The 24,524-nt window shown below is 35.8% G+C and overlaps 2 protein-coding genes across 4 annotated transcripts; both read right to left on the bottom strand.

Annotated features, from left to right (window-relative positions):
• Window positions 1-87: 87 nt before the first annotated feature.
• On the bottom strand, window positions 88-8,309 carry LOC103719205 (sphingolipid delta(4)-desaturase DES1-like). Of its 2 annotated transcripts, XM_088717693.1 has the most exons (3): window positions 7,567-8,309; window positions 3,532-3,869; window positions 88-1,208 (listed from the first exon to the last, which is right to left on the bottom strand). In XM_088717693.1, the coding sequence occupies exons 1-3, from the start codon at window positions 7,649-7,651 to the stop codon at window positions 369-371; spliced, it is 1,263 nt and encodes a 420-aa protein (XP_088573819.1). In that variant the 5' UTR covers window positions 7,652-8,309; the 3' UTR covers window positions 88-368. The 2 variants fall into 2 exon arrangements, with proteins under 2 accessions (XP_088573819.1, XP_038979669.1); XM_039123741.2 differs by lacking the exon at window positions 7,567-8,309 and having other exon boundaries at window positions 3,532-3,986.
• Window positions 7,708-22,600, bottom strand: LOC103719193 (E3 ubiquitin-protein ligase AIRP2-like). 2 transcript variants are annotated; one of them, XM_008808314.4, is made up of 6 exons: window positions 22,231-22,481; window positions 20,141-20,185; window positions 18,223-18,373; window positions 18,062-18,128; window positions 17,733-17,967; window positions 7,775-8,309 (listed from the first exon to the last, which is right to left on the bottom strand). In XM_008808314.4, the coding sequence occupies exons 1-6, from the start codon at window positions 22,308-22,310 to the stop codon at window positions 8,099-8,101; spliced, it is 789 nt and encodes a 262-aa protein (XP_008806536.1). In that variant the 5' UTR covers window positions 22,311-22,481; the 3' UTR covers window positions 7,775-8,098. The 2 variants fall into 2 exon arrangements, with proteins under 2 accessions (XP_008806537.1, XP_008806536.1); XM_008808315.4 differs by lacking the exon at window positions 20,141-20,185 and having other exon boundaries at window positions 7,708-8,309; window positions 22,231-22,600.
• Window positions 22,601-24,524: the final 1,924 nt, after the last annotated feature.

Here is a 24,524-nt window from a genome sequence, read left to right on the forward strand (position 1 = left end):
AAAAAAGCGAAAGGAGAATCTTTGATAGAAAGAAGCATAAATTAGTGATTGTCGAATTGATAGTAATCCTAATATGTTTGATCATGATTATTCTCCAAGACAAAGGCAATAAACTTTGTTTACTTTTAAAAGCTTACAGAAAAGATATGTTTCCAAGGATCATACAACAAGAATAGAACATGAAGAAGATGTCATCAAGTCTAAATATCATTACAAAAGATATGAGAAAAGCAATCAAATTGGTTGAATTAAGATGCATCTTGCTCTCTCATCGCTGCCCATAAAAAAATGGCTCCAGATTCTGAACATTAGGTTAAAAAGAATAGCAGTAACTGCAATCAACAAAAAAAGAACATAAAATTGCAGCCCTACTCATCTTTCTTGGTCACCCCAGCATCCTTGGATATCTTTCTCTTGATTCGGCTGTAGGGTCCTACTGTTCTGTCCATGATATACATGTATATCACTTGGCTCCAGGACCTGTGTGACTTTAAGTTGTTGTAGTACTCCGGGGCTATTTCCTTCACCTTGTGGAGCCTGTTCCCTGGGATTCTAGGGAAATCATGGTGCTCATTATGGTATCCCACGCTCCATGTCATCAGATTCAAGGGGCCATAGTATGAGTATGTCTCCTGGTCTGGATTGAAAACATAGTGCTCCGAAATGAAGTGACCTGCTATCGGATGTATGCCACCTCCGACGAATGTTGCAAGTATTAGATAAGCAAATGATTTCCAACCCCAGAAGTAGACCAAACTGGCATCAAGAGCAATCTGGATTGCAAAATTGGCGAATTCCCACAATCCGGGGGGCTTGGGTTTGAGAAAGAGTGGTCTAAGAGCATAAAAGAAGAGCTGGAATAGGACCCATATGGATTTGGTGATGGTGTTTGTAACAATATGGGTCTCAGCATAGCTGGGGATGTCCATGTCGATACCGTCAACACCCTGGAAACGGTGGTGCTCCAAGTGGTACTTTTGGAATGTGATGGACATGGGAACACCAATAGGAAGGTTGGCAAAGATTCCTAACCAGCGATTGTAAGATGGGGTCGAGAAGGCTAGATTGTGGCTGAGTTCATGGATGGCTAGGAAGAGGTTGTGGTTTAGGAAGGCACCAAAGAAATACGAAACCGTTAGTATCTTCACCCAGCTTGCACTATGGAGGTAGGTTGCAGTCCATAGCTGAAGAAGAACAACTGCAGAGACCTGCACCCGAATTTCAGATGATAATAATGTAGAATCAGCAGCTAAATCAGATGATGAATGCAACATAATGGACATTTTTCAGCATTCACTGAGTGTCTTACAATTTATTCGAGCAGGGAAAGAAAAAGAAAAGTCGCAGCGCTTTTATGAATTTTTACAAAAGGCAATTGCTATGTGGCTCAAACATTGCTGTTTAGAAGTTTGAATAAGGACAAAAAATGTTGCTTTAATTTTTTTTGTCCCTCTTCCAGAGCAGCCAAACCTAGATACGAAGAAGTATAGTTTGTAGAAGAAATTTTAAAATGGTAAGTGTCTTGCCTCCAATGCTCAATTCATTTATAGTGATTTTATATATTTATCGAGGCAAGTAAAGGAAGAAACTACCCTGATGCAGCCAAGTCAGCAGATTGATGGATCCTTATGATATCAGAACACAACTCGAAAGAAAGATCTAAATCTATAAACATAGAAACTACAACAGTTATGTCCACAGCATCAGAAGGAACAACCACCTGGTTTACTGAAATATTTTAGAAAATAGAGCATTAGTATTGATTTTGCATCAATCACATGTTCAACTTTCTTGGACATCATATAATCCAGACATGCAGCACAACATGTTGCCATGGTAAAAAAAGAACAATTTCGTTTTGAAATATATGTATAGAGATCAAAGCCGTGTTTTACGATATTAAGAGCTATTAAAGTAAGATATCACTTCCAAAGGTCCACCCACAGATCCTTTGAGATAAACAATTGCTCAAAATCCAAAAAGCTGATGCAAATATTGAAAACCCCAAAGGGTTAATAACAGTAAAATTAGAAAATGTAGCATTTTTTGGGAAAACATGGTTATAAAAATCGAGGTACATTAACATTTTTAGTGAGCAGATTGATAGTATCAGAAAAATGTACAGAAAGACCTTGCAATCGTTGAGAAGAACCCAACATAATCCCTCACATTTTCAACAAAACTAGAAGAAGAACGAAAGATCTTTGCAAAATTTCAAAATTAAAACCACTTTACTAATACCAGGATATAGATAACCTTAAACTCAAACTGAAGATATCAATGAAAATGACAGGTAAACTACTACCACAATCTACTGTTAGAAAGAAACAAACAGATGGAATCCAAATTATCATAGCGAAGTTGATTATGCAAGTACTATGCTGTGGTACAGACTAATAATTCATCTCCTACTGGCCACACTACCTCCCAGTTTTACCAACATTATAACGACATCCCTATTTTCCCCTGATCGTCTCATTAAGTCCCTTTCGCTGCCCAACATTCTCATTTATAAAGTAGAACTAGTTTTGTAGCTGTCTAACATGAGTCTCTGTAAATTCTTGTTGGAAAATACCCAACCATCTTCTTGATCTTTAAAATGATGGAACCAAGGTAGCCAAACAAGATTTAGATAAAGAAAGAGATAAATAAGGCATATATTAGAGACCACTGAAACCAAAGAATTCACAAAGTAATCTAATGTCGAACCCCCCGCAAAAAAAGAAATAATAAGGACAAGTGATGTAGACCAAAAGGAACACATCCCACCAATAAGAGGCAAATCAATGAAAAGTGGCGGATTCCTAAGCCGTAAAAAGGCACACATCCATACCAGAGGAATCATAAAGCTGATGCATCACAGAAATCAACCGGATTTCAATAAATGTTAGTAAAAACCAAGAAAGCAAATGACCAAAATCCCTTCTTTCACTATCCACGGCCAAATCAAAAGAAGATACAAATTAAACATAGACCTCGATGACAGCCAAAGAGCACTCTGATTTGAAGCAAATAAGAGGGAAATCTCTGCACCAAAAAGATAGACAGATCTCACCCTAAAATCAACATGTTTCAAGATTCAAAGCAGACAATCCAATACCAAACAGTGTGAGTGAAACCCGATCACCAACCAGACAAAACTCCACAAGAAAAGAAATAAAAGATAAAAATCCCATTTTTTTCTATCTACAGCCAAAAGAGAGCATATAATTCAATACAAGCGTCTCATGGTTTCACGCCTGGACAAAAGCCCAGAGATCAGAATCGAAGCAGCATACTCAATCTGAAGGAAACTTGGAAAAATATACGGACAAAGATTGTCAAAAAAAAAAAAAATCCAAACTTCAGCACATGCAAAAAATAAAAAAGAAAGAAAAAAAATCAAACATTGATCAATGTGCGTGAATCATCGAAGCAAATGGACCGAAACTCTTCATGGAAGCAATCAAAATCGCATTTTTCGCGATCTAGAGCAAGACCGAGGCAAGGCAGATTAAAAACAAGCAACGGATCGGTCTTGGGTGTGGTTACCTTGAGGAAGGCCCAGTGGTCGGGGCCGAAGAGCTCTCGGATCTGAGGGTACTGGGAGAGGATGAGCCGGCGGCGGGAAGCGTGCGGCTCGTCGGTGTACGACCAGAAGAAGTCCGTCGCCATCCCCCCTTCCTCCTTGCCCTCCATTTCACCCCCCCAACCAATTGCTCTCTCTCTCTCTCTCTCTCTCTCTCTCTCTCTCTCTTCTCCTAAAGTCGCTGGCTTGGAAGAGAGACAGAGAGAAAGAAGGCCTCTCTTCTTCCACCCCTTGAACACCGCCTTCACAGCCTCCGGATTGCCTCTTTCTATATATGCCGGTGTCTCAGATTTGGGAACCACTGGTAAAGGATGAACATGCTTTAATTAGCGCCGGATTTTCGAGGGAGACAAATTCGATTGCATCCAGCTCTTTAAGATTTCGCATGTTTATAGAAAATCTAATAATATTGCCCACTAAGTCACATCATGGTGGATCAGATGAAATATAGTCATCTTCGCTTGATCTTTCTACCTAATTTTATAATATTTTATTTTCTGACTTTTGTAAATATATTTATTTTTTTTATAAATCATCCATTGTACTAAAAAATTAAGATTGATTTTCTTGCTTGAGAAGGGAAATCTACAGAGATGGATGAGGGCAAGAAGTATGGGTGTGTTGATTGTATGAATTATATGTACCAAAATAGGCTATGATAAAATATTATTATATACTTTTACTTAATAGATTCCGTCTCTTTTGCATTTTCTTTGATTCTTTCTGGGTCACCAATGTACCAAAAAAACAAAAAAAATTGTTCAGACTTTGATTTTTTTTTTCTACTTGTTTTCAAAAGTTTAAGTTAAATAACTCTCTTGGGGTTTTTTCTTGAAAAATAATGTTCAGAGTTATTGTTATAACTAAGCAAGAGAGAATTAGTGTGATAAATAACCTTATGCACTAACAGGCATATTCAAAGTTTTCATTTTCTAAAAATTTAATTATTTTTTTTGTTGTTATTTCAAAAAAAATAAGCAGTATATAATGATATAGTATATTGATGTCTATTAAGTAAAAGTATATAATGATATTTTATTTTGATGAAGCAGTATTTGTTTATATTTTAATATCAAATTGTAGCTTTAAGCTTGTTCATTTAAAAATACTCACAAACAACAAACTACTATATCACCTAATAGCCAAACCAACCTGTCTACCATTATTATACATATGGTGGGCCGGTTCAAGTTGGGTCCGGATACTAATGGGGTATCAAATAGCATGTCTCGAAAAATTAATCAAGCTAAATAATTTATTCTTTGAGAAATTCATAAACATCCACTATCTGCTATGTACAAAAATTATTAAATCATGAACAATAAGCAATTGATGGTCAACTATGTAATAACAGACCAAAAGTTGAATATATATTTTTTATTTAAAATCAAATATAATTATACAAATACATTCTAACATAATATTACTTTTTACTTTTTCAATTGAATGATATACAAAGAAAGCAAATTATGTTTTTGTATATGTATTTATATATATGGATATATTCATTTATATGCATTCATGCATGCATATAAATAATAAACTAGGTAATTTATATGGTTCAAGTTGGGCTGAGAGTATAAAAGTCTCAGACCTCTGATCGAGCCCAAAAGTTTCAATGAATTTGACTCGGATTCTACACCCAACTAATTCATTATTAGGCTCGAGTTGGGTCTAAGTAAGCACTAGGTCAAGTTCGGATCAGGTATTAGGGCTGAGGTTGGAACATGGTATACTGTACCATACCGAATCAGACGAAACCGAACGTACCGTACCGATTCGATACCGGTGGCGTACCGACCCTCGGTAAGCTAAAAAAATTAAGTATCGCACCATACCGATACTATGCTAGTGTGGCACCGGTATAGGGTTCGACACTGATACAACGAATCTTGTGTTGGAGTGACAACCTTATAAGCAACCAGCTATTCAAAATCAATCAATTCCCAGGGTATCACTGTCCAATGGATCTGCTCCCAGATCATTCCAGCAAAGTGCTCCCCTGATTCATGTTGTTCCTAAAATAACAGGATCGAGTCAGGATTATCTTCAATTCGGACTTGAATTGAGATCTGGTCTCTTAACCACAGCCATGTATATGCTGAGCCATGGTTATAATTGAGTGAGCTTCATTTGATACATGGAACTGCAAGTATCAAGATGCTACATGAGACCCATCCATTTATGACCATCATGCAACACGGATGTGTTCTTAGAAGATATTTTCATACGATTGCCATTAAAAGATCACCTTTTCTCCTTTTTTTTTTCTTTTTTTTTTTTAATTTTTTTGTGTGATGTAAACGTTTCCAGCTTTCCAGCTTTGAATTTGATCATATATTTTGGTACCATCGACGATTATTTAAGTTTCGAGTTACCTCAATAGTGAGAAACTGTCAGTTGCCAGCCATGACACGTTGTGAGGGACCTCAAAGACATCATTTCATCGACAACGTAATGCAAGAAAGAACATGCAAGGATAAGAAACTTCCAAGAGAGCAATAACAGCTCTCACTTTCAATTCATTTTAAGCACATATTGGTTTCTTGGAAAACTTTTCAGAGACTGTGATGCTTTAAAAATGATAATTATCGCATACCCGGCTGCCAAGAATTAATTTTCTCGGATGGTATCATCTCTTACCACTCGAGCGAGCAAACAGAGTTCGATTGAACTCTCTAAGTAATAAAATAGGTAAAGGTGGGGATCAACCTCTTGTGATCTTTATATTTAATAGGGTCCTCATCGTGGAAGGGAATATACATCTGTATTACGACATGTATGACATATATGATAAGCAGCACGGATAGCTTTCCATATAGACCCTATTCAATTAGAAAAGTTTTCTATTTTTATACAGCGGCCACTCACACCACACGGGCATGAGTGCACCTAGACCTATCCGACAAGAGGAGTTGATGAAGGGTGGGAGGAACAGCCTCGAGACTCTCCCAAAAAAATTCTCTCAAGTGATACGCAACAAAAGAAGCAACCTAGTTGGCGGCACTTTCCGAAGAATGTGAGTGACCCGAAAAGCGGCAAGCCCTCCAGGATTACAGATGTCCCAAAGCAATAAGTGCTGATCGTCGCCATTGTGCGGACCTTGAATCTAGCCGATCACCGTAGTCGAGTTATCTTGCAACTAGATACTATTTGCGCCCAACACAAATCTCGCATGCGCTATGCCTTTCCATGTAGCTCTCAACTCTACTCCGATAACAGGCTCATCGAAAGTACGCCGACTGCTGGCTGCTACGAACTTGGATGCATGGTCTCGAATCACAAAGCCCACTCCCCTTCTACTTCTATCCTCCAAAACATTGCCATTAAAATTAACCTTTAAGAAGCTAGATGGTGGAGGCTCTCAGAAGAAAACAAGAACCATCCCGGCCGTTGGACACCTCAGCAGTGCGAACCAGTGCTTTGTGCACCATTGTGCTCAGATATATTCTCCCGCCCTTCAAGATCTAGCCAAATATAATAGGCCATATAGGCACACCTGATACCCACTCCAAAAGAGAAATATCAATACAAAATACTATGTTTGAGAGCCTACAATCTGGCCTGCAACCTGGACTGTAAGGCTTTTGTACTGTAAGTAAAGAAGTTGAAGTGGTAAGTCCTCGAGGTATTGAAGTGGTAAGTCATCTAGGTACCGAGCGGACTTTTCAAACAAACGTAGACAAAAAGAAATTAAGAACGAACCGTGCGATCGATAGCTACCTTGTGTGTGTGTGTGTGTGTGTTTAATAGAAAGGAAGGGAAACCCAGTTGCTTTACAATTATCCAGGTATAAACTTTTGAGGATGCATCCTCCAAGAATCAAACCAAGGATATCAGATTGCTAAGGCAAAGGAGTGTAACAACTCAGGTGAATTCTCACCCATTCCCTCAATGCACATACACCTAATAAGATCCAGGTTGGAAGCATTCTTGAGAATTTAGCTGACTGAAGCGTACACACACCACATATGATGGCTCGAGTTTGAGCCAATTACCTGATGACAAAAGTAAAACTCTTATCGATGACTCGGCATCACCAGCATAGCATATATATTGCCAGATATCATGATCAAAGAGCATCAAATGTTTCTAGCAGACGAATGTAGAGAATCAGCATCAGTTCCTTACCACCAGTATTTCCAAACGACCATAATTTTTACCTTCACAAAAGGCACACAGTTATTGAATGATCAGATGCAAGAGTAACACAATGGCTAGATACTGCTTACGCACTAGCACTGGCACCAAATTAGTTTTCATGCGTTTACCGTGCTAAATAGAGAGAGGGCTGTTGGCTTGCAGACCTGAAAACTATACAGGCATTTACATAGTCCTGCACACAATTTACAGATAAATACAGTATCCTTCCCTCAATTTCATAAGCTGCTTAGAAATGCAACAGCAGCCTTTTGGACAGAAATTGGAAACACCTCCAAGGCATAAATCAATCAAGCTGATTGAGCTGACCGGGGCGAGCTGAAGCAATTGGCGTAGTTGAATCCAGCAGCGACGAGACCAGCACATAGCTTATTTCACATGAGAATCGTAGGCATCGAAAACAGCATCCGGGACTACAAGAGGCAACTTGTCTATGTACATGAATAGGCGTCTGAGATTCTCTCTTGACACCGTCGCCATATCGACAACATCTCTGCTATCGGTATATACCCATAAATCGCCCGAGTTGACCCTCATGAGGCTATCGCGGCAAAAGGGGCATGATCGAGATCTTGAGTTCCTGTAACGTTATGGTGATATACATAATAATATATGACTAGAAAACACAAAGCAGAAAGAAAGAATCTTGACTTCCAGAAGACAGATGAAAGGAAAAGACAAAGGAAAAAAGGAAATATGAAATACCTAATTTTCAGTTCTATATAAATACGATTATATCAGTGCAAGATGTATTCTCATCAAAACGAATAAAAAGAAATTAAGGGCTTAATCAAAGTTATGTTTGCTGCTGCTATCATATATATGGTAATGACTGGTATCTCAAATTTTGGTTCAGAATAAAAGAACCTCAAAGTGTGAAGCAAATACGGTGTCTTTTCTCCCTCCTAGTAAAATAACATGATGATAAAATGCAAATACAATTGAGGAAACCAGATAATCCCCGCCTCAGTCTGTTTTAACCTGTCCTATCTAACAACATTATACCTTTCATATGTGTATCCCTCACTTTTCATAATCATATCCTGACTGCATCGACTTTCCTAGTTAGTAATAGATATTGACAATTGGTTCCTCCTGTTAGAGAACTTTGTATACAGACTTGGAATGAAGGAAAAGCTTGAGAGATGAACCACATAAAACAAGCATCAAACCAGTGGCTCCAACAGCAGGCCTTGAAGAACTAAAGAAAATTAGTATCATCAGAATAAAAAAGAGGCAAGATTACAAGAGACGGTGTGCAGTGAAAGCCCAAGCAAGGGCAGCTTCTAAGTTGGTGAAATTGGCAACTAAGCTACCAAGACATATTACAATATGTCTTGGAGAGGGTATAAACAATGAGGGCGAAAGAAAGGTTAAAATGGGTTTGGTCAAATCCAAAGCACAAAACTAAAAGGGAGACAGAAGTATGATTCCAAACATCCATAAAACTAATAATTTTTTATAGATTTGTCCAGTTTCCTCTGCATGAAATGATGTTCCTAGTCATGGATAGTCCAGTTATAAAATTAAATGAATTTTCATTTAATGTGTTAGGCAATTAACATTTTTCTTTCATTTTAAGAGTGCATCAAGGGGGTGAATTTGGTTCAGAGATAAAGTTGAATAAGACCACTTTAACCTGCCAAATACTCCTCTGCAAGCCACTTTATCTCAAGGGTAAAAAGGCCATTTTGAAAAGTGGGCAGTTCGAGATAACCCAGAGTAAGCTGTTCTAACCTATTTTGCTCCAAAGTAAGATGGGCTAGGGGCAGGCAAACCATTAAATCTAGGATTACTTCACAATCAAATGCTACCCAATGCGGTTTTCATTTTTTTCCCTCCTAAATTAGCTAGAAACCATGAATATATTTGATAATTGCAATTTCATGGAGGAGATCAAAGATGCTAAAAGACCTAACAGCCCATATTCTTTCAAGGCTCCTTCCTACATATTGCCCAATAGAAGCACATAGATCAATATTAACCCCGGTTATTTAAAGAGAGAAACCTGGAATCATATTCTAAAAAAAGTACACCTATAAATAGTAAACTCTGAAAAAACATTAGATCTAGGTAATGGCAAGAAGAATAAACAGGGTGGGCAAGAAACTAAAAGAAGTTGCGGCCATAATTTCTTTCATCATAGGCAGGTCTCCAACACCTCTTATTTTTCTTGTCTCCTCTTCTCACATCACCCTCGAACTTGTCCTTTTTACAATTCCTCATCTGTTGTTCTATTATATCACTGGCTTACCTATTTGCTGAGCCTCCTTTCTCCTACAAAGTCTATACTACAGGCAAGAAGAATACAGGATTCCGAAGAATCTGACATGTACTGATGCAGTTGGTGTATCCCATGAGGACATGATCAAGGGACATTTCCCCCTCATCTTTCTTGAAGGTTCCCTGTTTATGGTAAGAAACTAAGAATTGCGACATAAAGCATATGTGCATTGCTTGTCCACAACTCTTATCATTTAGTGGGATTCTGCCAGGCCAACTAATACAGCAGTGCTATATAACCACAAACCTCACCAATCTCAACTAATATTTAGTATCAATGAAGTGCTAAAAATAAAAAAGGAGCCAAAAAGGTGACTTCTATTCTTCAGGTTATCAATTATCATTTCCACATTATCAGAAAAGGGAAGCCCAAAGTATTTTTGCACAAGGAACACCTGCCATGTTTGTGAAGGAACAGTTCACTATTTTATTGTGGCCCCTTGGACTATTAACCAACTCAATTACTAACCCATTCACCAATTTAATAAGCAGCTGCCCAACTAGCTTGTACTCACACACATTTAACCATGAACTAATTTGGACTGTTGGATTTTAGTTAACTAATTGACTGATTGAATTGTAGGATAAAAATAATGTCAAATATAAAAGGAGATAACCGGTGACCAGTACGTAAAAGATAACTTGACAATATGGGTCTCTAAGGAGAGCTACCCTACCAAAGGCAAGATACAAAAGAATTAATAATGGAAGCCTCTCACCATGACCCTTAAAACCACAAAGCCAGAAGCAACCATTACGTATTGCAACTGATACCCCTGTAACACTTCTTTTGGACATTGTGGAGTCAAATGACCACACATGTGAAATACGCGAGATTAAGTTGCCTGAATTTTAGCAATTAGTATTAAGTATTCAAAGCATATCCTGAAATGGTAAACAATTAGAGGAAACTAACAACAGCACATTGTGATGATCTTAATCAAGGTTTTCAGTATCGACACCAATACCCAAGTGGCACCCAACTAGTACAGTGTTGGTATAGTCCGGCTCTTGCTAGCAACACTCTGTACAAGGGGCATATCGAATATCAGTTACCCTACAGATACGAGTCAGTACATCTGATACAGTCCAATAGTGAAGTCCTTGTTCTTAAGAACTGATTGGCGTGGTATTTCTCACGGGAACATTTACTAGTAACTTAAAGATAGTAACTTAAACAAGGTCAAAAGGACAAGGTGCATTTGGCATGTTTAATTTTACTGTAGAAAGACTCAAGAATTGATTCACAACCTATGGCTGTGTTATAAGTTGCACGACAGAAGTTTGGGATAAACACAAGGCTTTAAGTCCTAGCGAGATGAGGGGTGTCACAGACGTCCCATCCCATTCCTATGAGAAAACAGGATTGGGATGGGTAGGGGGAGAGGAAAGAAAAAAAGGAAGGAAACACGAAGAAGAAGAAAAAAATGAAAGGAAAGAAGATGAAAAAGGAAAGAAAGAAAGGGAGAGAGAAAAAAAGGAAAGAAAGGAAGGAGAGAAAGAAAGGAATGAAGGAAAGAAGAAAGAAAGGAAAGAAAAAAAAAGAAAGGAAGGAGTAAAGGAGAAAAAGAAAGGAAGAAAGGGATAAGAAAAAGAAAGAAGAAGAAAAAAAGAAAGGAAGATAGAAGAAAAAGAAAGGAGGAAAAAAAGAAAGAAAGGAGAGTAAAGGAAAAGAAAGAAAAAGGGAAAGAGATGGCGGGCACCTACCAGGATGCTTGACCACGACTGCCTCTAGGATGGGTTGGGACAGTGGGTTGCCCCGTTCCATAGAGAAACCACGAAACCCCAATCCCACGGAATTTAAAACCTTGGATAAAAGTAGAAAAATTGCTCGTAGAATGAATAAATGCACCAAAAGGACCATTATTCAGAAAATACAAAAAAAGGATTATCACTAGATAAGAAAAGGATAGTTTTTCCTCAAAAGTTTGAGCTCCTTGCATTTGCATGTGCATCTTTGCCTTATTATGCTAGTTTTGCAAGTGTGAGAGTTGAATTATTTCAAAGCAAGGTCCTCCATACTAGTACTATGTCGGAACAGTGTCCATATGCCCAATACAGGGTCAGTTTGACGTACCAAGATTTCGTACGCCCCTCTACTGAGTTTTAATTTGGTACTAGTATGATACAATACGCTTGGTACGGGGCAGTATGCTCTGGTATGACGAACCATTCTTCAAAGCAGTGCTTTAGGTGGGCCGTATACCAGTAACTTGTATGGTAAAATACACCCCTTGTATTCATACTAGTACCGTATCAGATCAGTACAGTAAGCCCATAAAACCGGTTACAGTTCAGTACCTAAGGATGTTGCTTGGGAGTATCGCATATCTTTTTAATGCATCCTCACGTACATGCATAATTAATTTTACTGAGATGCTATAGAGGATAGTCAGTTTTTATTTGAATGTCCAAATAATGCCTATCTCCTATTATAAAGCAGTTTATAAGTAGCTTATATGACTAAACTTCTAGCATCTTTGATTATCACCGGTGAAATTTCCCCACAAGAATGTCATATAACATTACAGATGCTAAGGCCCTGTTTGGGGGAGCTGTTGGCAGTAGAGCTGTTGGAAGTAGAGCTGTCTGAAGTAGAGCTGTTATAAAAAGCTGTTTGCTATTTGGTAACTACATGCGTAAAGTGCTGTGGTACTTTGTTTTGTGTTTGGTAAACAAACTGAGAAAGTACTTTTGTATGACAAAATTACCATAAAGGACATCGCATAGTATTATACAACAGAACATAATAAAACATAACATAAATTAATACATAAATATACGATATAGTATAATATTATTGTAATATAAAATAATATTATGTTAATATAGCATAATAGTAATATAATTATTAGAGTAAATTAATATTTGGTAATATAACATAATATTAAATTACATAACATATTAATGTATTATGATATAATGTAATATATATTATATTTATAGTATAATACAATAATAAAAGTATAAAATATTATAATTATTAGTATAAATTAATTTCTCATAATATAACATAATATTAAATTATTTAAAATAACATATTAATGTATTATAATGTAATGTAATATAATATAATATTTATAGTATAATACAATAATAAAGGTATAAAATATTATAATTATTAGTATAAATTAATTTTCCATAATATAACATAATATTAAATTATTTAACATAACATATTAATGTATTATGATATAATATAATATGATATTATATTTATAGTATAATACAAAAATAAAGGTATAAAATATTATAATTATTAGTATAAATTAATTTTCCATAATATAACATAATATTAAATTATTTAACATAACATATTAATGTATTATGATATAATATAATATGATATTATATTTATAGTATAATACAAAAATAAAGGTATAAAATATTAATGTAAATTGATTTTTCATCCTCCGAATGACCATTTAGGTTTATAAAGGGACAAGCTATGTAATTATTATATTTTAATATGGGTATTTTTGTCAAAAATACAGCTTTCCGAAAAAGCTGAAACAGCTTTCTCCCAAAAGCTCCAAATTGGAGATTCCTCCCAAAAGCTATTTTCAGCTTCCCGCAAAAGCTGAAACAGCTTTTTGAAAAATTTACCAAATACAGTTTTTCATCTAAAAGTACTTTTGGAGGGCCAGAAAGTGCTTTCTGGCCCTCCAAAAGCTCCCCCAAACTGGGCCTAAGTGTTGGCAGCAAACATGTTACATGTAAAATATGTGTATTTTGTCAACATAACCAAAATACTCTGAACCTTCCCATCAAGAAAAGAACATCAATAGAAACTGACTCCTAAACTTTACTGATCTTTATAGATTCTAAAGAACACTGTCACTCTAAAGGCTGCTTCTTCTCAAACCATATTGGCAATTTCTTATTACATTTTCCAAATATATGCAAGATTTTCACCTTGGGCCCTTTTCTCTTGGTACTATGCAAATGTCTGTACTAACCCAAATAAGAATCTCATTTGCATTCTCTATCCCATAATAAATATTTTTAGACAGTTATGTTCTTTCCCCACAATTTCATAATCCTAAACATCAGAATGCCTCCAAGTGAAAGAGGCATGTGTTCCGCTAAAAGCAAATACAGATCTCATCTTTCTACAGGTCCAAAATCCAAATTGGGTTTGCTAGAACTACCAACCCTAACTACCCCGCTCCGTCATCCTAATTCTCTACAAACCACTTAATCAAGACATATTTCAGAATGCTTGGTTTCCTATATTAAATGTTACAAAATCTTAGTAGCAGGAGTCTTTACTTGGGGTGTTATGATCTCTTCAAAATCCCCCAGAAACTTGTCCTTGCACCCACTTCTTTATTTTAACAAATTAAATTAATAGACCTGCTTCCCTGCACCCATCCCAGAATCTGCTCCTGCGCCTACACCCAATTCTGGCAAGCACAAAATATAAGACTGGCATTAACATAATAACGATGCATAATAGGATAACGTCGTTCCTCCTCTACAGACATCTACTTTCCAACTAGAAATCATAATCTACTTCCAACTGGTTAACTTATATTTGTTGACAGCTTTTCTACATATTTTGTTACCCCTCTATCCCAATGGTTTAGTGTGTAAGCAGTTGGACTCTCGTTGTACTGTGAAAAGAATTTCTTCAGCAAGACATTATTAATCAAGATTGAGAATGACACCAAATTCATGCAATTACAGACTATTGCTTATAAAAATGCAGAAGTAAAGATGTAGAACATCAATTAGAGACTATAGCTTATAAAAATGCAGAAGTAAAGATGTAGAACATCCATCAAACCAATTTGGCCATCACCATACCCTACCTTCTCTAATTGCAAACCTGATGTACTTCAATTTTATGCTGTTATAACCCCCCCCCCCCCCCCCCCCCCCCGACATTTTCACTTCCAGTTTTGCTTGGATTCAATGATTGGCTGTCATAAATTATACAAAATACATGCAGATTTTCCTAAAAGTAGGAAGCTTAGACATGGGCCCTCATTTTATAAGGACAGTCAATAAGCACAACTTCTCTTAATAATCTAAGTTACTCCCATTAGATTTGCAAAATCTTTTAGTGATCATTATATGGTCCGTAAAACCATAATACCCAAGTGCATGTGCGTTTAAATATGTTCTAAAATAAAAAAAAATCTCATCTGTCTTGCATTTAAGAACTTGGAGTACCTAGTTACCCAAAAAAACCCTGAAATATCTCCTCGATAATCATAGCTGTTTTACTTCTTTGTGATTCTCGAGCATATTAAATCATAACTTTCTAGATTAAATAAGTTATGTCCATAAAATGCATAGTTGTCAACTAGTAATCTTTTATATGAAGCTAGCAAACAAGCAACAATTTATATAATTCTGGAATGCTTTAGTTATCCTTCTACTTGGATCAAATATACAAAGAGCAATATAATCAACGACCGTCGAACCATCCCGAACGGAGCAGTATAGGGCGTATCGAGCTGAACCGTTCGATTACCGGAACGGTTTGGCTGGTCAATCCGGTTCCTAAACCAAACCCTTTTTTATTTAAAAAAAAAACCCTCCTTATCCTCTCTCTCTCTCTCTCTCTCTCTCTCTCTCTCTCTCTCGATTCTCCTCTCCCAATCTTCCTCTTCCCTCTCCCCCTCTCTCAGTGCTCTGTGACAGCGACAACACAACGATGACGTTGGCTAGGTTTCCATGACTACGTGGCTAGGGTTAAGGCTCAGTTTGACAGAGCTATTGGCAGTAGAGCTTTTATAAAAAGTTATTTTTTGCTTGGTAACTACATTTCTAAAGTGTTGTGAAACTTTAATATATTTTTGGCAAACAAACTGAGAAAGTATTTTTAGTATGATATAGTATTAATACATAAATATATGATATAGTATAATATTACTGTAAAATAATATAATATTATTCTAATATAGTTAATATAATATTGTATACTATAGTATAATAATATAACATAATTCAATATTATATAATATAACATATTAATGTATTATGATATAATGTAATATAATATTATATCTATAGAATAACAATATTTTAATATAAAATATTATAATTATTATCATTATATATTAATATTTTATTAATATAATATTTTTAGAAACTAATTTTGGAAAAAAAATAGAGGCACACCTTGCAAAAGTGAGATTTTACAATTCTTTCTTTTCAATACTTTTTTTGTTTAAAACGATGAATAAATAAATGGAAGAAAGAAAATATACCTTGATCACGCGGCAAGGAAGAAAGCCAAGGACGATTGGGGTTTCTTGTTTGTTGAGGCTCCTGCATATTTCTTTTTTTATGCATTATGATATAAAGGGACACTTCCTGTAATTATATGATTTTATCATGGGTATTTTGGTCTATTTTTTTATATAAATCTAAAACAGCTTTCCGACACGTGCTAAAAGTACTTTTTCGAAGAAGCTCCATTTTGGAGCTTCTCTCAAGTAGACATTTTCAGCTTTCTGACAAAACTAAAACAACTTTTCGATTTTTTTACCAAACACCCCTATTCCATCCAAAAGTACTTTTGGAGGGTCCGAAAATGCTTTCTGGCCCACCAAAAGCTCTGCCAAACGAGGCTTAAGATTCCATCGCCGCTGCCAACGAGGTACGCCTCTCTTCCCCTCCCTCTCTCTCTCCCTCTCCCTCCCCCTAGTTCCAGTATGCCTCGGCTCGATACAGTACGTGCCAGTACCATACCAAACCAGTTACCGACAAGTATGATCCCGGTATTGGTTTGGCGAACTTTGAATATAATCATTAGTTTATAAACTTTCCTTAGACACCAATGGACTTTATTTCTTAATTTAACTATCATCTAATTGGAATCAAAGAATTAGATTTTTTCCCCCTTTCCCTTCTACTTATGGTTTCAAATGAATTATAAACATGAAGTATGTAAACCCAATGTTTGAGAATGCAACCAACTAATCCATATGCCAAGTCACCTGCAAGTTTCGCCGTTGATTTCAACCATGAAAAAACCTGCTTGTGCTGTCCAATTAAAGACCAACTCACCTGACAAAGCAAGAAGGTCTACCAAGCTATCATTCTGGACAAATAACAAAAGAAAATAAAAGGGCAAGTTCTAAATATTATTGCTCTAAAGTTTAAACAGAAAGACTACATGAAGAAGATAAAAAGAAGAATAACAATTATTTCATTTTACCTACCCCTAATTAGGAATTAGAACTTTCAACTACTAGCTATTTCTCCATTTATTTTTTTATTATTACAAATTTTTAGCTGTTCCCTATCCTCAAATATCCTTTATGCAATTTATATAATTGCATGATGATCACATGATTTAGCTCCATCATCTTTCTGCTTTTTATTTCTCATCCAGCCCAGTCAAGTACAAGATCAAGTCTAACATGACATATGGCTACTACAAAACACTCAGAAAAAGGAGAAGCCCTTTACATGGCTACTACAAAAGACTTGGAAGAGAGGTGGGGGGGGGGGGGGGGGGGGGGTCTTGCACAACATACTCAGAAAAACAAAGAAATGACAAAATGAATGATAGATGACTCTGCAAGCAAATGATAGTGTGTGATTCAAGGCCTACAGATACAGCCATATCCATGGATGTATTACAGAGTTAAACATGCACATTTAACAAGGATATAATCTTAGGTATAGCCATTATATCATGTCCCAAAAGGCTGATCTTTTGCTACAGAATGATTAATCTTAAAGATAAGGGACTTCATACCAATCACGGTAGCAGTTCATGCACAGAGCATGGCTACAGTTGGGCAACACAATCTTGCTATTCATTTCCATGCAAATCCCACATTCTTCTTCTCTTTCAGCATCTATATCTGATAACTGCTTCCTCTCATCATCATCTCTTCTCCTATACCTTTCCATGCATACTGCCCTTTGCTTTTTATCTTCCATATCAGTGATCCCTCTTTGTAGTTGCAGCAAAGAGGGAAAAATTACAGCTGGATATTAACTCCCATAAGAACCAAAATCCAAAAAATAAATATTAAGAACAGAAAATAGAGAATAGAATTCAGGTGGAAGCCAAACATTTACCATAAAATTCTTTAATACTTGCTTTCCTTTCATGGGTTGACATGGTTGTCGTTCCATCAACATAAACCTGCATTTGGAAGAGTTCTTCAATTGAAAAAAATATATGAAGCAACAAATGAACATGGAAGAAATTCACAAGTTCATTATGATCACGTGCAGACCTTATATATCAGAATTCTCAGCAGTCCAAGAGCCCCAGCAAGGCTACAGTCAGTCCATTGCACCAGAAAAAGAAATAAGTGTGCAGCTGGACTATATGATACTCGCATCTGAAGACATGCGCCGTCATATTCTCTGGGAAAATCAGAAGCCCTGCACATCACAATGAAGGATTATAACTTATTAAGGCTTTTGATGGGTACAATATAACTAAACAAGAGATCAGATATTTAAAAATATACAAGAAAAGGCACTATTAGAATAAAAACAGAACATATGTTTGAATAAGTCAAGAATGAAGCAACTTCACAAGGCAAATATCGGCATTTAAAAAGCATATTTCAAAGTCAGAGAAACTTTAAATCCTCTCTTCAATCAAAAAATTAAATAAAGGAATAAACTAAATTTTTGTCATCAAAAATTACATAGCCCAACCCCAAATAACCACTACAGAACAAGAGACCACGACATACAAGTGCTTCTCTACTGGCCCAATCCTCAACTAGGTTCTTTACTAATATTGCTGGGACCTGAACTCCATCTAGTACCTGAGTGAATTAAAACAGCATTCCTTGCAGCTGAACCTACAGGCTCCTTTCTCTCTTCCTCCATCCAAAAATACAATCACTCCATTCTCCTAAAACATTTTTATGGAGAACTTTCATGATTATCCATCTAATGCAGCTTCCTACATGCTTTTTCACCCTCACCTAACCCAACAACTACAGGCAAGATATAAATCAACAATGTAGTCATACAAAAAAAAAAAAGGTAGACGGTCGAAGCAGCAAGAGAAGTAACTTTGAGTCAATCGCCATGGTTCTTCACTTTAATAACCTGCTTATTCTCTAAGACAAAATTACAAATGTTTTCAAGCAATGCCAATCAAATTTAAGAATGTGAAGTAAGAATAACTATTTAACCCCAAGCCTACAGACAATAATTGAAAGAGAAAAGTAAAACACACACACACATAATGCATGCACACAACTAAACATGGAGAAGAGGGTAGTGTTATCATTCACTAGTTGATAAAGCTAAATCCTCTTTTCTGGAGAGTAAAACATGTTTTACAAACAATACTGATGTAGATTAAAAGGGGTACGCTAAATAAAATAAGCATGTATCATTCATTCATTAACAGACATAGCCATCCATTGATATCACTTTCAAAGCTAAATAGACAATTATCAAGTCAAATGGCAGAAATCCTTCGTAAAGCAACTAAAGAATCATAGACAACTTAAGCAAATGTTTCCAGAAAAATGCGAAATGCTCTGCTTTTAAGCATAGATCAAAAGGAATACATTTAGCAATTAATTATATCAAAGAAACAAGGCCGCTAACTTTTTTTATTCAAAAATATACTATATTGACATATTCTTATATTCTTCAATTTAACAAGCAAATTACAATCTACTCAGTCCTGGGTGAGATTGATATGGTTGCCGGATCAAATCATATCAAGTTTGCTAATTTCCGAAAGTGAACTTCATTGGTTATTTGTTCCACAAACACAATAAAATGTTCACAAGTTCCTTCCATATAATTCTTTTCTCTGAATTAATCCTCTCATTTTTTCCTTCTCTAATATCATCCATACTCTGTACATCCATCGATCCAAACCTAAAGATCATAATTCATAAGAACCAGTGAAAAAAACCACCACTAAACAAAGACAAGCTCCAGTCAGATGGAACGATCCACACTTAAAATTTGAAAGTTTAAGGTAGATTAAGTTAAAGCTTTAGGTAATAGAATAAAGAACTTTATGACAAGGATCATCATCTCTCAATGAATCATGAACATAGCATAGTACTGAAACATAAATGCTTGACAGTTTCTTTTTCTCTCCCTCTCTTCTTTCTTTAAAGGCAAAGTTAAAGGGGTCTCCTTAGTCCATCACGAAAGAAATAATACCTAGTCATGATACACTCAAGCTGACTCAAACAAGAATGTGGCAACCTGCACATGACAACAGCGAATGATGCACATCATCTGGAAGATCAAAAAGGAAAAATATATAGCATTCAATTGTTTAGCAAGGTTTTTACATGACCCGTCCATCATATTGTAGAATAAGTAAAACAATTAAATGGTTACTTATCAGGTTAGCTTAGACAATGTAATGAATAGATTAAGGCCATAATCAGTGCAATGAATTCCATCTTTGGCTTCAATTCAATATTTGAGTTGTGCAACAAGAATCACACTCATCTTTCCTTGAGAAACACCATTCCCTTGAATAGAAGAATTGTAATTCCATTCTTAAAAGGGAGGATTTGTCATTCCTATTTCTATGGGATTGACAATATTTTTAGTGTACATTAGCGAGTAGCATTGACAATATAAAATGGGAATGAATCGAACATATTTAGCATGAACTCTGAGCAGCATTTGTGTATGAATGGGAATGAATGATTTATTTGTTATTTGAATTCCCAAATTAATTATTAAACCTTAGTTCTGTTCCTTAGTCATGTGCATAATCAAATTTTTACAAAAGACAATTCCATTCTAGAATATAACTGGCTATCATCAAACATTAGAATGGAATCATCATTCCTGTCCCACACATTCCTTCCTTTTCTGCCGAAACAGTAGAATAGGATTGCCAATTCCAATTCCTAGTTTTCTATCTCATTCCAATTTTGACTCTTAATTAAGATCTTTTATATTCCAGCAAATCAAATATAATGTTATCATATAACTTTGCTTTTAATATGGTGCAAAGGAATAACATAAACAATTAAATCATTGCTTCTGCTGCTCAAATGATGAGTTCTACTGTGCTTCTTCAGTTTTCTGAAAGTATGAGATACACTCTGTCTATCAAGCTCAACTTGTATAAAACACAAGCTCTTATTCCTTAAACTATGTGCACCCACTTATCCTTCTCTTAACAAAATAAATTCCATAGAATGTGCTTATTATTTTGAATTAAGTAAATGAACTACAATTTCCTTATCCCTGAGGCAGCTGAATACAAGTTACCAAATCTACTCATTCTACAAGCCATCAAGAAACAGACACTCTCCTCCATCAAATTAAACAATTTTTGGAGAATGCAGCAGCACTTCACTTGCGTCTCATGCCCAGTCCATCATATAAGTGGATGCCTCAAATTGGCTCCAGCCACTGAGCTGCTTTGCATAGTAAACAAGAATACTATGCTTCTCTTTCCCAAAACTACATAATGTTTCAACACTATAGCACTAAGCTGAGTTAAAATGCTTGCGTTGGTGATTATCTGTCTATCAGTCTACTAGGTGAGCAATATTTTCTTTTACAATCCAGGAAGGAATTTTAGATGCTTCCACTTACAGGTAAGCCTTGCCAATGCAATAAATCACAAGAGAATTATCAAATTCCTCTTTTATATCATCCACAGAATGGTCAAAAGTCATTCAAAACAAAAAATTATAAAATTGTCATTAATCCTTCACTTTCTTTGGTTAAAACACCGAATAACCACGATCACCTCCTTGTACACTCAAATAACACATCCTGAGTTAACAAAAATTTAAAATTTCCCAGATAAATCAATTAAAAAAAAAATAATTTTTGCTTCATGAGACAGTTAACCAACCACGAACACCCAAAATAATCAACACAAACAAATATGCCCACACAAAGTGATAATTCCAGAGAAAAACATTTTTTAATGAAAAGATCATCCATATATCGCAAGAACCATATTATAAACTGTACCATAATTGCCCTCCGTTTTAAGTACCCGAGCGATGGAGAAAGCTCTCCTATCTACCAATATCTAAAATAAGAAGTGGCAAAAAAAACGACCTTTGACCAATCTTAGCATGTTATTATTTATGACTAACACATCCATCTCAACCGGCACCTCCTGAAGGAGCACGCGTACGCACAAAAGAAGAAGAAAAAAAAAAAAAAAAACCCTCCAGCACTTCATATCCGATCACAAAACCACTAATCAACAGAATCGAAGAAGAAAAGAAGAAGATGATGATAAACCAAAAGCACTCTCCGCTTACAGCGTGTTAGCATGCTGGATGTCAGCTTCCAAAACTTTGAGCGAATCCTTGAACGATTTCCGCATGGAACCCAGGAACATCTCCAACTCTAATCATCCAGCGCGGCCCCAAACCCTAGTCCCCCCTCCCTCTCTCCCTCTCTTTCTGCAAACCCTAAACCACTTCCTCTCCAAACCCTAAAAACTTTCCCTTTTGCTCTCTCTCTCTCTCTCTCTCTCTCTCTAACTCTCCCTCTAAGTTTGTGCTCGTCTGCGTTTTTGCTTTCGGGAGAGAGGACAAAGACGGAAGGCCTCCGTCGCTGCCACGTGGACGGAATCGGCGCCCCGCGCGTCAAGATTATGATGGTGGGCCCACACGAACCCCCCGGTATGACCTTCCTTTCACGGTTAGATACATATATACCAGCTGTGGGCCCACCGCGCGTTTACTGGGGTCCCACAGCCGGCTTGAAACCCGGTGCGGGAGGCGGCTTCGGGAAACCTCCTTTCCTTATCCACTCCGCCAAAATACCAGAGGCACCCGGTTTCGTGAGACGAAGACGTTTGACTCCCCACCCCACCGTGGATTCTTGCGGGAGTTATGAAAGGGTGTTGCGAGGTGTTTCTGGGTCTAGATGTGGGTGTGAAAAGAATTCCGCTCCGAGGTTCCACCCTTTCGTATTTATTTGGTCGACAAGGTTCGGGTGGTCTCTGCACGGAATTATATGCCATGTCTGATTGTTGAAAAATTGCCCCTAGCTTGCAATAGAAATACAAAAATACCACCAAAGAAGGATAAGAATTTCGTATGCTGCAAACCTCTGCGTTTGAGAGTTTTTGAATATAAAATTATACGATCTTATCTCAACCAAACAAGAACTTTTGGTAATTATAAATATAAAACAATAAAAATTATTCAATAATTTATCATCAAAGTTCATCCAATCAATTGACTTAGAGAATACTCGTTACATTTCAAATCAAAAAAATAGCCAAAGATTTTAATTAAGATAGTTGACTAAAATCTAATCTAAATTCTAAAAGATCTTGAAGATAATAATTTATATTAAATTTTTTATTGCATTATATGTCATCTTTACTTCTTAGTTCTCTTTCCTTCTTGGAAGCTTTTAAGGTATCATTTTAAAAAAAATTACGAAGTTTAAAGGTGTTTTAAATTATTCAAAAGGGAAATTTAGTTAGGTTTATTTTTGAAGTTGAAACTTACGAAATCAAGCCACTTTTATATAGCTTGGAGATGTGTAAGAAAAACATATGAATATATAATATGTTTGTTTTTTAATAGGATCTAATTATGATGCATCTATTGAATAATTTTATTAATATGGAGAATAAGGTTATATTTGGAAGTGAAATAAGGTAACCTATAATAAATAGGTTAACTACTGCAACTCTTTTTACTCCAAAATAAACTATTAATTAGATTTCAGTATTTCCTTAAATACTAGTAGATTAATTCCAATAATCTTCAACTCCAATGGTCATCTTATAGTTAGATCTCTCTGATGGGTAGAATTGGATAAACAAAATTATAGTATTTTCAAAGAAAATATCCACTATGACAAAAAAAAAAAAAATCCTTAAAACCTAGAAGGCAACATTGATATTTCTTTGCTATAAAGAAAATTTAATATGCATAACTCCAAACTAGGAGTAATTCCAATTGATTAATAAAGGGTATATTCAAATATGGAAGTATAATTTTCAAAAATATAGAAAGATGAATTCAATAATGCTAGACATCGTATAAATATTAAATATGGATTGGTTAATCTTTAATTTCAAAAACAAACCTCAACTATATTTTCTAAAAATGAATTCAATATCGCTGGACTTTGAAATTTTTTGATTTTCTTAAATTCTTATCCATAATCCTTAAATCCTTCCCTTAAACTATAAAAGCAACTTGATTTCCTATTTTTCAATTTCAAAAATAATCCCTATCTCTTTATACAGAAATATCATAAACAAAAGGTACACTGATTATTTTTTCCCTTTTTTTATATAGAGATTAACCTTGATCTATACTTCAACTATGAACAAAGATCCACAAGCACCATCCCTTATGCTGTCAATTCCGTGGGACCCATTCTTTTGCTACTTTTTTGAGCCTTTGTGAGATTGGCGCATGGATTCATCTCCTCAATATTTTTTATTTAATTACTCTTATAAAAGAAACGAATGAAAAGAAAAGAACCAGAATAAGTGGCTATCACAATACCTGTTTGAATGACATAAGAAACAAAAAATTCATCACAGGAGACATACTTGTCTAGCTGGTCAAGAGAGAATACA

This window comes from Phoenix dactylifera, chromosome 3 (genome assembly GCF_051530095.1).
Source record: "Phoenix dactylifera cultivar Ajwa chromosome 3, Ajwa_hap1_PhDact_Kaust_v1.1, whole genome shotgun sequence".
In the NCBI taxonomy this organism is placed as follows: Eukaryota; Viridiplantae; Streptophyta; class Magnoliopsida; order Arecales; family Arecaceae; genus Phoenix; species Phoenix dactylifera.